General features: G+C 46.1%; 1 protein-coding gene across 1 annotated transcript in view; it reads left to right on the forward strand.

Moving 5' to 3' along the window:
- Positions 1-17,232, forward strand: part of plcl1 (phospholipase C like 1) — a 144,776-nt gene that overhangs the window by 89,213 nt on the left and 38,331 nt on the right. The window contains exons 2-5 of the mRNA XM_063498311.1: positions 7,865-7,939; positions 10,124-10,411; positions 10,541-10,831; positions 12,120-12,511. Of these exons, the coding sequence (XP_063354381.1) occupies positions 7,865-7,939; positions 10,124-10,411; positions 10,541-10,831; positions 12,120-12,511 (1,046 nt within the window). The remainder of the gene's footprint in view (positions 1-7,864; positions 7,940-10,123; positions 10,412-10,540; positions 10,832-12,119; positions 12,512-17,232) is intronic.

A 17,232-nucleotide genomic window follows, 5' to 3' on the forward strand; every position in this document is an offset into this window, starting at 1 on the left:
GGTGTGTTTGGGAGGCTTAAAACTTCGCCGAGGGGGTCTGGGAGTTTGGAGACGGCAGCGGGGGCGGAAGCTGCTGGGGCCGTCCCGAAACCTTCCAAGGGGCGAACGACGTCGGAGGCGGAAGCTCCTGTCGCCGTTCAGTCTCCTATGTTGGACCCGATTGGCCATGTTGCGGCGGGTTTGGTGACGGAGGATCTTAAGCTTGCCCTTCGCTTGAAGGAGGTGGAGCTGCAGGCTAAGGCTAAGGAAGTCGAGCTCATGCATCTTCGCATTCGAGCTATGGAGCTGGATCCTTCTCGAGCGAGAGACGCTGCTCCCGTCCCTGTAAGTACAGCCCCCAACACTTCCACTGTTGACCAGTTTAACGCTAGCAAGCAAATTGTTTTGGTACCTCCTTTTAGGGAGGGAGAGGTTGATTCGTATTTCACTGCTTTTGAGCGCATCGCTGCCACTTTAAAATGGCCAAAGGATGTCTGGAGTCTGTTGTTGCAATGCAAATTAGTAGGAAGAGCGCAGGAGGTTTGTGCGAGTCTCTCCATTGCTGACAGTCTGGATTATGAGGTTGTCAAAGCCACTATTTTGCGGGCTTATGAGTTAGTCCCGGAGGCTTATCGGCAAAAGTTTCGTGCCTGTAGCAAGTCCGACAGACAAACATTTGTGGAGTTTGCACGTGAGAAAGCTGTCTTATTTGATAAGTGGCTGGCTGCCAGTAAAGTAAAGACCTTTACCGAGCTGAAGGAGTTGATCCTGTTGGAGGAGTTTAAGACATGTCTCCCTGAAAGTATTGTGGTGTACCTTAATGAACAGAAGGTGGAGTTACTGTCTAAAGCCGCGGTTCTTGCCGATGAATTTGTGTTAACTCATCGCGCATCACTTTCGACAGCACGCCGTGAGTGCGTTTCCCCGACACATCATGCCAAAAGTTATAGGGTTTCACCTAAGCGACAGACACGTTCTGCTGCCATTCCTGTGTCAGACCGCAAATGTTTTTATTGTCATGAAATCGGTCACCTCGTCGCTGCTTGTCCATCATTACAGCGTAAGGAGCAGGCTCACACTGTAAGGAAGCCGAAAGGGGTTGGTTTTGTTCGCTCTATGTCTGCTTCCACTTCACCTGACAATGAAGTGAGGAGTGACAGTTTTGATGACAGCTACCGTCCCTTTGTGTCGGAAGGATTTGTTTCTTTAAACGGAAAAGAAGAGGATCGGGTGCCGATTACGATTTTGCGTGACACCGGAGCTGCGCAGACACTCATTTCGAGGGGTGTTTTACCTTTTTCTGGTGACTCTTTTTGTGGTTCGGATGCTCTTGTCTGGGGAGTGAAAATGGATGTGTTGCGAGTACCGCTACACAAGGTGTTTCTCCAATCGCCGCTCGTTTCGGGTCCGGTAACGGTTGGAGTGCGCGATTATCTGCCAGTGCCCGGTGTTGCGATGATTTTGGGGAACGATTTAGCAAATGGGAAAGTGTTTTTCACCCCGAGAGTGGTTGAGAATCCTGTGCCTGATACTTTGATATCTGACCCTGCTGCGGAGCGCTCCCACTCTGTTTTTCCTGCCTGCGCAGTAACTCGCGCGCACAAGCGCAGGTATGGCGACGTTGATTTGTCGGATTCTTTTCTCTGCGCTGGTGGTGAGCCGGAGTCTGAATCTAAAACCTGTGACCCGCTAATGGGCGACTCTGAGGCGATGCTGTCTATTAGTCCATCAGTGGCGACTCAACTGCCTTTAGGAGTTAACAAGAAGGATTTTGTTTTGGCACAGCACAGTGACCCGACTCTGGTGGGTTGCTTTTCAGCTGCCGACTCTAGCAACCAGTACCCCCGTGTGTATAGTGTTGAGGATGATGTGTTGATGCGTACCTGGAATGTGTTTAAGCAGGTTCTGGTGCCTCAACAGTACCGACACAAAGTGCTTAGTCTTGCCCATGACAACTTTTCTGGACATCTAGGTATTAGGAAAACCTACCATCGCATTCTGCGCCATTTCTTTTGGCCAGGACTGAAGAGTGACGTTGCTAAGTATTGTCGTTCTTGTCACACCTGTCAGATTAGCGGTAAGCCTAACCAAGTCATTCCACCCGCTCCATTACACCCTATTTCAGTTTTAGGGGAACCTTTTGAACACATACTCATTGACTGTGTTGGTCCACTTCCTAAAACAAAATCTGGCCACCAGTACCTCTTGACTTTGATGTGCGTTGCTACACGTTTTCCTGAAGCGATCCCATTGCGCACCCTTAAGGTTAAATCAGTTGTTCGGGCGTTGGTGACTTTCTTTTCTACGTTCGGGTTACCAAAAGTTGTCCAAACCGACCAAGGCTCTAATTTCATGTCTAGGATTTTTGCTCAAGTTTTGCAGTCACTTGGTGTTATACATCAAAAATCCAGTGCCTACCATCCAGAGTCTCAAGGTGCACTTGAGCGGTTTCACCAGACCTTGAAATCCATGATGCGAAAATTCTGCCTTGAGTCTGGAAAGGAGTGGGATGAGGGGTTGCCGCTGCTCCTTTTAGCGGTGAGGGAAAGTGTGCAGGAATCGCTGGGATTTAGCCCTGCTGAGCTGGTGTTTGGTCACACGGTGCGTGGCCCGCTGCGACTGCTCAGGGAGAGTTTCTTGTCCGACACAGATGCTCCTAAGGAAAATGTGTTGGATTATGTGAGTTCTTTTAGAGAGCGTTTGCATAAAGCATGTGCAATCGCACGTGATGCTCTCGTGGCAGCGCAGGGCAAGATGAAGAGAAAGTTTGATAAGAAAGCTGTACAAAGGAAATTTGAGGTCGGTGATAAGGTTTTAACCCTTCTACCAGTCCCTGGTTCTTCTCTCCAGGCCAAGTTCAGTGGTCCGTATACAGTGCAGGCCAAATTGAGTGATACGGATTATGTCATCGACACCCCAGAGCGAAGGAAAAAGTGTCGTGTGTGTCATATTAATATGATGAAGCCCTACTTTGCTGGTGGTGTGTCAACAGTTGCGACTGTGGGGGTGCCAGGTTTAGAAGCCCGGTATGACCCCGTAAATGATGATTTAGTTTTCGGTTGTGCGGAGGGCTGCGCACGTCTCAGAAACTCTGAAATCCTAAATGACCTCGGGTCCCATCTAACAGATCTAGATGATGATGTTCGAGATGACGTGTGTCAGTTGATTGAGAATCATCTTGATCTTTTCTCGGACACTCCATCCTGTACTACCGTGCTGGAGCATGACATCGATGTGGGGGGCCATCCTCCAATCAAGCAGCATGCCTACCGGGTGAATCCCACTAAACGTGCTCTTTTCCAGACAGAGGTCTCTTATCTGTTGGAAAATGGTCTTGCTGTTCCTAGCTCTAGCGCGTGGAGTTCCCCGTGTCTCCTAGTGCCTAAAGCGGACAGGACCCCACGGTTTTGTACAGATTTCCGGAAGGTGAACAGCGTGACCAAGCCTGACTCATATCCTCTTCCCAGAATGGAAGATTGTGTTGATAGGGTCGGTTCTGCGAAGTTTGTCACTAAGCTGGACTTGTTAAAGGGCTATTGGCAAGTTCCTCTAACATCACGTGCAGCCGAAATCTCTGCTTTTGTCACTCCTGACCATTTTCTGCAGTACACTGTCATGCCTTTCGGGTTGCGTAACGCCCCCGCCACATTCCAACGACTCATGAACATTGTGCTGGGAAGCGTTCGCAAGTGTGAAGTGTACCTAGATGATATTGTCGTCTATTCAGACACCTGGTCGGAGCATATAGAAACACTCACTGACGTGTTCCATCGCTTGGGAAGGGCATCCCTTACCCTCAATCTCGCCAAGTGTGATTTCGGTAAAGCCATGGTGACATATCTGGGGAAGCAGGTGGGTCAGGGCCAAGTGCGCCCTCTTCTGGCCAAAATCCAGGCCATACTGGACTTCCCTGCCCCTCGTACTAGGCGTGAGCTCCGCCGTTTTCTCGGCATGGTGGGCTACTACCGGGGTTTCTGCCGAAATTTCGCGGAAGTGGTCGCACCCCTCACTAGCCTCACTAGTGTATTGAAACCTTTTGCGTGGTCTTCTGTGTGTCAGAGTGCGTTCCTGGCTGTTAAAGCGCTCTTGTGCAGTGCGCCAGTGCTGGCTGCCCCTGATTTTGCACGCCCTTTTAAATTAGAGGTGGATGCCAGTGCAAACGGAGCAGGTGCCGTATTGCTACAGGAAGACCAACATGGTGTGGATCACCCAATCGGCTATTTCTCGAAAAAATTCAATGTCCATCAGCGAAGGTATAGCACGATTGAAAAAGAGGCCCTCTCTCTGCTGTTTGCATTGCAGCATTTTGAGGTGTATGTCGGTTCCAGCCCCTCGCCTGTGATCGTCTATACCGACCACAATCCCCTGGTGTTCCTAATGCGTATGCAGAACTCGAACCAAAGGCTTATGAGATGGTCTCTTCTGGTGCAAGATTTCAATTTGGATATCCGCCATAAAAAGGGGACAGAGAATGTGTTGGCGGATGCACTGTCCCGTACCTTCCTTTAAACGTGAATGTCAAAACATCTATAAGGGCGATGTCTTTGATTTTGGGAAGGGGGGTGTTACGGCTGCGGCCATATGACCACTGTGTGCTGTCTTGTTCTGTCTCTCTACTGTGTTTTAGACTCTTTGCAGGTCCATCCTCTAATGAAGAGTAGCGAGCAGCTGATTGGCCCGTGGAACACGTGCCCACGTTTAAAAAGCCGCTCTGACAGCTCCGGAGAGAGAGAGAGAGAAGTGAGCAAGCGGTTTGACAGCCGACGCGGTCCTGGCCCTGGTTTCCAGCTTTTCCCTTTTGTTGTGTATTTGTGTGAGCGTGTTCGGTGAGAGCAGCTCCTAGTGTGTTAAATTAGTGCTTAGGCACTCATAGGCTGAAGCAGAAGGGGTGAGCCGCCTTTTTCTTTGGAACAAGTTTTCTCCTGTTTTCCGGGTTAGGGAGCGAGGGTTAATATTGTCATTTGTTTGTTTTGTTTCTTTCGTAGGGTTTAGTTAGTTTTCTCTGGTGGGATTTAGTTGGTTTTGTTTATTGTTTTGGCCTGGGTTCACCCTGGAGCTATGCTTCATCACCTTTAATAAAATCACCTTTTTACTCACAACTGGTTTCGGATGTTTGGCTTGGGAACCAGGGCGGGTATTTGTCTCTCTCTCTTCCAACCTTTATGTGCGTCTCCACCCGCCTAGACTGGGGGCGTAACAACCGCCTTTATCCAGGGGATGCCATACCCTGCATTTATGGACTTCCTAAGATCCACAAGGAAGGTGTCCCTCTCAGACCCATAGTCAGTAGCATAAACTCAGCCACTTATAACACTGCGAAACACCTGGCTACCATCCTTGCACCTCTGGTGGGGAACACCCCACACCACATCAAGAACTCCACCGACTTCACCGACAAGGTTGAGAAACTTACCCTGGATCCAGATGAAACCATGGTGTCCTTTGATGTAGTCTCACTCTTCACTTGCATACCCACCACGGAGGCAGTGGAGACTGTCAGAAAACGACTACAAGAAGACAACTCCTTGGAGGACAGGACCAACTTCACACCCGATCAGATCTGCACACTGTTAGACCTCTGCCTCACCACTACATATTTCAAGTACAACGAGGGTTTCTACAGACAAAAACATGGCTGTGCCATGGGCTTCCCCGTGTCACCTATTGTAGCCAACCTTTACATGGAGGAAGTGGAAAGAAAGGCTCTTGGCTCTTTCAAAGGAAGAGTACCCAGCCACTGGTACAGATATGTAGACGACACCTGGGTCAAAATCAAAACACAAGAAGTGGAATCCTTCACTGCGCACATTAACGCCGTGGATAAAAACATCAAGTTCACCAGGGAAGACACAAAGGACAACTGCTTGCCCTTCCTAGACTGCGCTGTGCACATTGAAGAAAACGGCAACCTCAACATTGAAGTTTACCGGAAGCCCACACACACGGACCAGTACCTCCTCTTTGACTCCCATCACCCTCTGGAACACAAACTTGGAGTAATCAGGACCCTACACCACCGGGCAGAACATGTTCCCTCTAAGCCTGAGGGAAAAAAGAAGGAACACACACACGTAAAGGAAGCACTCAAAACATGCGGTTATCCCAACTGGGCGTTCATAAAGTCAGCAAAGAGGCACAGAAAAGAAGATCAGACACCAGCGAGGGAGGATAAGAAAGACAGACGCAACAACGTTGTCATCCCCTATGTAGCCGGTGTATCAGAGAAACTCAGGAGAGTTTTCTCCAAGCACGACATCCCAGTGTACTTCAGACCCAGCAACACACTCAGACAGAAACTGGTTCACCCGAAAGACAAAACTCCAAAACACAGACTTAACAACGTGGTGTATGCTGTACAGTGCAGCGAGGAATGCCCAGACCTCTACATTGGAGAGACCAAACAGCCACTTCACAAGCGCATGGCACAACATAGAAGAGCCACCTCCACGGGACAAGACTCAGCAGTCCATCTGCATCTTAAGGATAAAGGTCACTCTTTCGAGGATGCCAATGTTCACATTTTGGACAGAGAGGACAGATGGTTTGAAAGAGGAGTGAAAGAGGCCATCTATGTCCACTGTGAGCGACCATCTTTGAACAGAGGCGGTGGTTTACGACACCAATTGTCTGCCATCTATAATCCAGTTTTGAGATCCCTTCCCAGACGCCTTAATGCCCACTCACATTCTGGGCCATCTGACCTCAGGAATTCACATGATAGGGTGGGGCCAGGTTTAACAATGAGCTCACCCGAAACCCTGGCTGATTAGGTCCCACACCCGCTTTCACACCTTGGCTCATGTGATTAGAGGATCACCAGGGGGTCCTTTGTCCCTCTTTGGGGGGATACTCCCACTGGGTTTAAATCTGGGACTCTCGGCCATTTGACCTTAGAACTGAAGAAGCTTCTCGGATGAGAGGTGAAACGTCTTCAAGCAACTTAAAGAAGTCCAGACGCTTTTCTTTCCAAGCTCCTTAGACTACGATGACCTGGATGACTGAGAACCTTCACAGACATATTGCTTCTTTTATTAATGTTGTTGTAAGGTGACCTCGGGTTTTTGAAAGGCGCCCTCAAATAAAATGTATTATTATTATTATTATTATTATTATTATTATTTAAGTCAGTGAATTGCTGCCATGCAATGTTGACGAGCAGGTAACGAGCAGTAGAATAGGCTTACCCAATGAAGCGAGTGTATTTCCAATATTTAAGGAGAAGAGCAGTTACTATTAGCAGACTTCTGTTACAGTATATTGTATGTGTACAAATGAAGCACTACTTGCCGGTTGAGCACCAAAGTAAAGAAGTGTACAGCAGAGAGGTGGCCAACTCTGCACTCCATGCCAGTTGCAATTACTGCTATCATTTTAGCTCCAGTGGTTAGAGCTCATTAGAAATCCGTGACAAGCCATTGTCGGGACCTTCGTTAAAAATTCCTTGCAATAGCTCTAATGAAAGTAAACAATGACATTTGCACATGAACTTGCCAATCAGTCTGACACAAAGACAGAGGCAGGAATTCAAAATCCCAGCAGGGCTCAAAACAGGTATGTGTGTGTGTGTGTGTGTGTGTTGTAACAAAAGGGAAAAAACAGTATTTCTATGTTAGTTCTGCTGCCCTCGGCCTCTCCACTGCTCAAAATGCTCAAAACGTGAATATTTTCCTACCAGTGAATATTTTTCATGTCCCAGGTCTTTCTAAAGCCATGCCTCAGATTTGTTGAAAGGAAAACAGATTTTCCACCTTTCCCTGGAATATCAGGAGTATCAGGAGGGACTTTTCTCCCAATCCTAATTTTCCAGGTTTTATGACTGTGTACATCCTGCATGTTGATGCTTCTGATTTTGACCTTCAGCCGGTCTGTCTTTGTCTTTCTTCAGGACCCCTCAGTGCAAAAGGTGGGCGGAGGCAGGAAGAAGACGGTGTCCTTCAGTAGTATGCCCTCTGAAAAGAAGGTAAACTGGAAATAAATGATGAAAATCAGTTTCACAGAGATTAAGCAGAATCTTAAAGGGAATTCTGATTATCTCCAGGGAAGTTAGATTACAGCTACATTAGGGAAAACAATGCCTGGAGACTGCAGTCAACTTGTGATCTCCTTGCCTGACCACTCAGTCAGTCACTGTCTTCACATTTACTTTGGTGTGCCAAGACCACGATAAAACAGGGATTATACAGCAATCAGACAGTCAGATGGCTATTAGTTTTCTCTTGAACTGGCTCAAGTAGGCACTTATATGCCACCTGTTTGCAATAATGGTGATAAATATCAAATCTATTGCCGTCTACATGAGACACATTGTGCTGTACCAGAGCCAAGGGCAGGTTGCCACTAGTGACTCTCAGCCACACACTGGGCCATAAATTTGCTGGTGTTGCAACTGATGTTGTAGCTGTTATGATGAGCCGATAGAAGGAAGCAGCAACACTCCTGTGTGAAAACATCAAACCTAACCTGGCTGTCGTCAACTGCATCACTCACAGTTAGAAGATGTTACTGTAGATGAATGAAAATGAAAGTAAGGAGACTTACAGATGTGGGTACCATTTTTAAAAAAAAAAGGGGGGGGGGGGTATGCTGCTGCTCTGTAGGAAAGCAGAAAAACGTGTTAGGCTACTGTACTGTATTAGTATTACATTTAGAAATGATTTCATGTTAAATCGTGAAGTTTATGCCACGAAAGAGCATTACATATCCAACTTTTGATCAAGAAGGAAAGAAGTTCAGGAGGTGTTGCACTGTCTTTTTGCAGAAAGCATATGATAGGGTACCAACTGTAGTACTGCTGAATAAATCCAGGAGGCAGGGATGTATGTGAGGGTGTGTAAGACATGTGTGAGGACAGCAAGACAAAGGGGAGGTGGAAGAAGTGACAGAGGGGGTGGGACTGCATCAGAGATCTCCTTGTTTGCAGTGAAAATGGACAGGTTGACTAATGAGGTCAGGCAGGAGTCTCCATGGGCTAAGACATTTGCAGACGACATTATGATCTGTGGTAAGAATAGTGAGAATGTGGAAGATATCCCAAAGAGGTAGAGGTATGCACTGGAGAGAAGAGGAATGAAAGTCATTAGAAGCAAGACAGAATATAAGTAACAGGTCAGGCTGAGTGGTTAGGAGACAAAGTTAGAGAGGCCATGTGCAGAGGAGGAATCATGGGTATAATGGACAAAGGGTGTTGAATATGGAGCTGGGAGGCAGGAGGAAAAACGGAAGACAACAAACGAAGTTCATAGATGAGACACACGGCCCAGTAGAGGACATCATGAAGTCTTTTTTTGATTGTCTGGTCACAGACTTTCACACCAGTGTCCTGCTGGAGGTCATTTCAGTAAGAAGAGATCATTACAAAGAATGAACATGATTTATTGAGAGACAGAGTATAGATAGGTGTTTGGCCCATCTCAGCGGAACAGAACCCCAGCTGTGAAAGGGATTAGAGCAGGGAGAGCAAGGCCGGGAGAAGGTGATTGGACACAAACAACTTTACAGCGTGGGAAAGTGGGAGTGATAAGGCTTAGATTTAGCTGGCAGCACCTGGGAGCGGACAGATGTGAGACCTTATTGAACTTAGCTCAGGTGGTGCTCTTCCTGTTCCTCCTTGCACAAAGCAGCTGATACTGGTGCTGCTGATACGTCCATAACCCTTCAGCAGGACCAGTCTCCTATCTGTCCAGCTCTCCTAGAGTAACTGGCTGCCTCCTACTATATCCTCCATGCTCTTTTGACCGTGCTAGGAGACACAGCAAACCTGCCAATGGCACATAAGGAGAAAGGAGCTGCAGCCTCTGTAGGGTTGAGGTATGGCCTCATTCTACCAGTAGCGAAACTAACCCAGCTAAATGCAAAACCAGTGAAGAAACATAAAAGTCGAGGGGGGATAAATGTCAGCTGTCTCCACCTGTAAAACCATTCCTGTTCTGCGTCCTTGTTGCCTCTGTAGTGCATCAGTTCTTAATTTTATCAACACCAAAGCATCTGAAACTGATTAACAATTTCTTCCTTTTCCTTACCAGATTAATATCCGACACAGAGACATTAATAGGACATATTCCAATAAATTGAAAGTATATTTTGTCTGGAATAAAGAAAATTCACGTGTGGACAGTAACGTGTTTTTGGTGATTTTAATTTCCAGGTCAGCAGTGCAGCCGACTGTTTGGCGTTCATGCAGGGAGGGTGTGAACTGAAGAAGATCCGGCCCAATTCTAGGGTTTACTGTCGTTTTTACACACTGGATCCAGACTTGAGCTGCTTACGCTGGGAGCCATCCAAGAAAGATGGAGACCGGGCTCGGCTTGACGTTTCCAGCATTCGTGAGGTCCGCACTGGGAAGAGCACCGAGACCTTCCTCCACAATGGCCCTCTCTCCGAACATCTGGCTGAAGAAGCAGCCTTCTCTATCATACATGGAGATGACTACCAGGTAAGAATGGAAAAAGAAATGTGTGTCAGCAGAAGAATAGTGTCAAAACATCTGTGTATAAACATATAAACGAAGAAAATCACTAGTGTACACCCAGCCATTAAACCAGTTATCCATGTTTCCCTACAGTCTCTAGACTTGGTGGCATTGTCAGCTGATGTGGCCAACATCTGGGTAACAGGTCTTCGTTACCTGCTGGCTCATCCTTCCATCGTAGGAGGGGCTGGGGGAGGTGTAGCAGGAGGAGGACCAGGTGAAGGAGGGGGGGTGGCTGTTGAAGGAAGCCTGGGAAGCAAGATGAGGAGCGAGTGGCTGACAGCAGAGTTTGCCCAGGTCGATGAAGATGGTTACGGGATCGTGTCAGAGGACGTAGCAGTCGCCAACATCTGTAAACTGTGCCCTGGTATCAAGGAGGCCAAGGTGACAAATATGTAATACCACAGAAACTTGACTTGCAGTGTTAGATATGAAGCACCACCAGTGCATAAATGTATTCTTATCTGAAGCTGTATTTTCTTCGACTTAACCCTCTCGAGGCAGGCGTTGCCGATTTGCAACAGTTAAAAACTAACAACCTGATTACCCCACATACATATTTTATGAGTTTTTTTTACTCAGAAGTACCACTGCAGGACTTGGTTGTGCATTAGCAACGAAAACTTAATTTGAGTCTGAGAGGGTTAAGAGTAACAGTAAGCTCCAGCTAGACAGACAGAGTTAGAGACTGCCTTCAGACATCAGACCAGCACAAGAGCCAGATTTCCTTTGGAAGTTGGTGGAGACCAAAAACCTAGCAAAAAGAGAGGATTATTTTGATTCTATAATCAAGGATATGATATCAGATGACTGCTAATATTGCTCCATAACTGTTGGCTATACTATTAGGAAAGTGAGGGTCAAAACTGTAGAAAAACCACAGCTGCTGTTCACTAAAACTGAAACTCTACTGTGTTTGTGTTGCACATTAAATCTGCAGAATTAAACAGAAAATAAGGAGCCTGATGATATTTAAATCTTTGAACAGAGAAAGTTGAGAAGGAGGCTGTTACACAAAGCTTACTGACTCAGAAATAACTGGAACTTTTGAGTTCTGTCATAACGATTTGCTCTAGGTTTTATACCCATAATGCTAACCTCCAGAGCTGCTGAGATATTGTGCATTAACAGAACCTACGCATTGTAAAAAACAGCATCATCATTTAAGCTCTTTGCAATCAGGACTGCATTTCAGAACGACATGTTCAGCTACAATCACAGCTAAGTGATGTGTTTCCAAATAACATTAATTGGAGCAATAGGACATTTAATCCCTCTTGATGAGGGATTTGTGGCTTTCTGCTTTTTTCTTTTGGATTGCTGTTGCCTCATGCAGGACAGCTCCCTCTCCCTTTTCCTGCCTCGTGCCTTATTTTGCTTACACACAGACTAAGCTAGGAAACTTAGAGAATATAAATGTCTGCACTGGCACACATGGGTGAGAACACAGAAGATACAGAAAGGAGAATTCAGAGTAGACAGAAACGATGGCTACATTGTGTTATATAATTGAATGTGGCTCGCTTTAATATCCTTAATGAAAAAAGACAAGTAAAATGTAATCCTCTTTGCCAACTTCACTGAATGAATGAGGCATAATAACTGAAGTTCTTGCTTAATTAACTGTCCGCACTTTCCTATTTTCATCCACTTCCTCTTTGTTTTTCCTCAGGTGCGTCTCCGTTTCAAGGAGATCCAGCGCAGCAAGGAAAAGCTGACCTCCCACGTGACATGTGAGGAATTTGAGGAAGCCTTCTGCGAGCTTTGCACACGGCCAGATGTCTACTTCCTAATGGTGCAATTGTCCAAAGACCGGGAGTGTCTGGACCCTCAGGACCTCCGACTCTTCTTGGAGACAGAGCAGGGTTTGTCTCTGGCTACCACTGAGGGCTGCTGGGAACTACTGAGGCGTTATGAGCCCTCTGCCCAAGGCAAGGAGAGAGGGCTGCTGGGTCTGGATGGATTTGCCCGCTACCTGCAGTCTCCAGAATGCCAGCTGCTTGACCCAGAACAACTAGGGGTTTGCCAGGATATGAACATGCCTCTGTCCCACTACTACATCAGGTGAGTCGAACAGATCAACATGACATCTTTTAAAAAAACAAACACAATTAAAAGGGTTCTTTTTCTGAACCAGTTAAAGAAAAAACTAGGAGTGCACAAACAAACCAAAAATCACACCAGGAATGATTCCTACACCTGAAAATGAGGTGAGCTGTCAAATGTACTGTATGTATAAGTATAGTTATGCAAACCCCCTGCAAATCTAATGGGCTTAAGAGTACATCTCAACACCAAACAAATACCACAAGGAACACGTTTTAGTTACAGGTGCCCAAAACATTTCAACATTACTCTGTCCAGTGTAAAACTCGCAGCTGTCATGGTTCTGGGTCTTTTACATCGAAGTATTCTGTTTGATTCACTTTTACTTCATGTGTTTCTTTAGTATTGTGAGTCTTTAGTGCTTAGTTCCAGCTTCTGTTTTTATTAGAGGTGATGTAATTCTGTCTGTTTCCTGTTTTACAAAGTCTTACTTGCAGTGTCCTCAGTTTGAATTGTGTTCAGCTTTAAGGTCAGTTGTGTCATGCTCCTAGTGTGTTCCAGTGCTTTCTTGATTGTAATTAGTTTTTGTGTTCTGGATGTCACAGCCCATAAAGACTCGTATTTTGCTAAAGGGTTAGCAAAGGCGATTTGACGCAAATTAGCATGTTGTCACAATTTCAGTGGGATTGCAGGTGATTTTCTACTGGAAATGTACATTGCCATTACAGGTCAAAACACCTGATGAGGAAGCAAGTAAACATTATTTTAAGGCCAAGGGCCTTACATACTTGCTGTATGTTTTTGTGGCATTACATATTTGTTATGTTTTTAGACAAATGAAACAAGTGTCCCCACCTCTGAGGTGAAGCTAGTCAGAACTAGTCAGAGTGTATAAAATGAGCAGCCAGTTTGAAGAGCTAGAAATGGCCTTTAATAACACCATAGAGCAAAATGTGTGTTGTAAAAATGTTGTAGACTGCATATTTTAACACATTATCATGTATCCTACTTTAAATTTTCATTTAAAAACAGTTAAAGCCACATTGTCACACTATTACATCATGTCTGTACGCCACTCTGAATTAATTCAGGGACTGGTTGCTTTTTCAAGGCTGGCTGCTGTAACATGGGTTGTATTCAGTGGTTGAGAGGAGGAGGCAGAAAACTCAGCAGGACAGTCAAAAACTCACAATGACACTGGTACTGGGAATTCCACAGTGCTTGTCCTTCAATAAACACACTCTTCACCAACCTTACAAGGCCCGGTTGCTGCTGTCGAGTGGAGACACTATCCCAGCTTGCATCCTACATCCTGCTACCATGTGCTGGATATTCTCTGGGCACCTTTGCACAACCTGCAACTTGGGTCCTGTTGGCTGTGGTAGACTCCTGCTTCTGTGGATCAGGTGCTCTGCCTTTTCTAGCCACTGGTAGAATTTCTTGATGTCAGGCACTTCCTTTGTCTGTCGATAGTACATCCCATGCAGGGGATTGGTCATTCCTCTTCCTCTTTCTCATCACCCTCTGTTTTCAGTTGCCTGAGGCACTCTTGGAATGGCTCATCTTGGGGGTGATGTATTTGTGGATGTTTCATGTTTTGGCTCTAATCCTTGCCCTTGGGGTCTTGGACTTCGTGTGGAGACCTCCACGCATTGTAATGAGTTCTTTTGAGGAAATAGATGCCACTGATGGCATCCATCTCCTCCTCTGCCTCTTTGGCTCTTATTTCTACCATTCGGCTAGCTTTCCAGCACCTGTCTTTCCTTCTGGAGGTATTTGGCTGTGCTGACCTTGCACCTTCATCATGGTTCCCGTGGGTCTGTGAGACACCCAGGTACTTGTAGCTCTCCTGTATGTCTACTAGTCTTCTTATGGACAGCTCCAACCCTTTACCTTCCCTCTATTTGCAGCCATTCAGCTACACTTATCCAGTCCAAATGACATCCAAATGTTCTCACTGTAGATCCTGGTGAGGTGGATCAGTCTTGCTCACTCCTGGCATGCAGCTTGATGCCATCCATGTTCCAGAAGTGTCTAATGGACACTAAACTTCTTAATTTATATCCATATTAACTTTTTGAAAAGAGCTGATTGAGGGGATTACAACATAAGGACCCGAAGCACACTGCGTTGCAAGTCTTTATTTTCAGTGTCCTTCATGCTTTTATCAGAGCAGCTTTCCAGCTGCCTTCTTCCCTCCACACCACAGGTCTTGGCAAATAATAGGAAAGGCATGACCAGGTGATGAAGAACAGCTGTGTGGTTCAGCCTCCACTGCTCCACCCCTCCCATGCAGCTGAGCCACACACCCTGCCACAGAGGCAAATGCACAACAGCAGTGGGACAGTCCATCACCTTGGTATATTTAACACTTGATGGTAACTTGTGAGACTGCCTTGGAGTTGGCCTCCAGCGTTGTCTCCTTTTGAGATCCTGATGAGCACTCCAGTATCCGTGTGTGGGGCATTAAATTATAGATTTTCCTAGGTGGTGCTCAGGTTGGTCTGACAGGTTTTAAATCCCTGGTCTATGGCTCTATTGGCAAGGACCTGGTGCTGGTGGAAACACTGCACTTGCTAAGCGTCCCAGTAACGGAATAGTGTTAACGCTCCGAAATCATGACTGCCTTTTAAGCCTTTAGAAAGTTTATTGATTTCTGTATATTTTTCCCTCTTGCCTATATTTTTCAAGAAAAAGATCATTGAACCTTGAATTAAATGTTAGTATTATTAACACTAGATTTACTAAACCTGCGCAAATTTGCGTGACCTCCCTAAACCCAACACCCCCTAGAATTACTGGGTTTTTTATTTTCTGGTGCAAGTCCCGAGGTGTTAAGCACCCCTGCTGAGATTTTCACAGGTCGTCAGCTCGTTTCTCCTCCAGCTTTTGTTGTGCAAACCACCCATTATCCTTGAGGCCTGGCACATTTGCATTTGCTCACTCAGAGTTGCTCAGATCCAAGTCAGGCCAAACCTCTGTGTTACAACTTTCAGAAATGCCTGCCGTACCTATACAAAATATCCCACACATTGACTGACCTGCAAATATAAAAGACACACATTCACACCTTCCTTGACTCTCAGCACAGATCTTCCATTGTTCCATTGTCACTGTGTATGTGAGGAAGTGGCATTGCTTGACTACAGCACAGACTGACCCAGGCGGGAGAATGATTTCTTGTTCGCATTTCTGAGAACGCACATCAGGATGGCCTCCGTATCACTGCCAAGCAGGAAGAACCTCTCCACGCAACAGGCTTTGGCCTTGCTTCAGGAAATGGACATAGCAGATTCTGATGGAGGAGAGGTTTCATTTGTCCAGCAGGCCACTGATACCTCCTCAGAAGAATCTGAAAAGGAGACGGAACAAGAACCCAACATGCCTCCACGGAAGAGGCCCCGTGGTACTGGGAAGCCCAGCCAGAGCCACACGGCAAAAGACGGCACTGTGTGGGTTGAGGAGGAGTGCTTCACTTCACTGTCCATTCACACAGTATATTGCAACCAAGCCAGACAAATTTGGGACCAAGTTCTGGATGGCCACGGATTTGGACACCAAATATGTCTGCAGTGCATCTCCTTACTTGGGAAAGGACCCCAGTTGTCAGAAGGGAGAGAGGATGGCAGAGAACGTGGTCATGAAACTGATGGAGCCGTTTTTGGATGATGGGAGAAATGTCACAATGGACAATTTCTTTACTTCACTGTCACTGTCGCACAGACTGCTGCAGCGCAAAACAACGTTACTGGGCACGGTGAATAAAGTACGGCGTGAACTTCCTCAACTTGCAAAAGATACTGCAAAGCGAGAGGTATTCTCCACTTCAGTGCTTAGAAGTGGCAGTGTCTCCTAAAAAAAAACAAGACTGTGTGTGTTCTAAGTTCCATGCACCAAGACGTGATGATCGGTGACGGCAGAAAGAGGAAACCCAACACGATAACAGACTATAACCACATGAAGGTATGTGAATGTGTGTACAATTTTACACCAGTGCTACAATGTTTTCTGATGTGTATTATACAGGCCTGTAGAAAAAAAAAACATTGTACAAGGCATGTACAGGGTGGACAGGCAAAAGAAGATTGTTTCTGAGTCTTCTAGCTCAGCAACTTCGTTGCCGATTCATGCAGCTCAAGGAAATATTAACACAGGCTGCTGAAGCTGCTGCAGCTGCTGTGCCAGGGACTGTAAAGACAACGCAGTGCCAGGTGCAAGAGAGCTGCAACAGGAATCGCAGCAGGTTTACCTGTGCAACATGTCAGAAATTCACCTGTGCCAAATTCAGGGATGATGGACACTGGGTCTGCAAACGCTGTAAAGTTTGAAACACTGAAATAAAACAGACTTGGGTACCCATATATTGTGAATGTGTGTCTTTTGTATGTAGGTTGCAACACAGAGGTTTGGCCAGCCTTGGATCTGAGTAAACAAATGCCAATGTTGCACAAACACACACACGCGCGTGCACACACACACACACACGCACACGCACACGCACACGCACACGCACACACACACACACACACGCACACACACACACAGCAAATCTGCATTTATTTGTCCCACAAGTGGAAAATCTGCATTGTCATTGCAAAAAAGTGAACAGTGCAAGACAAAAGCAGCTAAATAAAAACTGTACAAAGAGCACGGTATAGAAAATGCACTATACAAACAATCTGGAAACATAAATATGGACACATATATATATATATACCTATCTATCTATGTGTGTGTGC

Source organism: Pelmatolapia mariae, linkage group LG16_19, assembly GCF_036321145.2.
Source record: "Pelmatolapia mariae isolate MD_Pm_ZW linkage group LG16_19, Pm_UMD_F_2, whole genome shotgun sequence".
NCBI classification, from domain to species: Eukaryota; Metazoa; Chordata; class Actinopteri; order Cichliformes; family Cichlidae; genus Pelmatolapia; species Pelmatolapia mariae.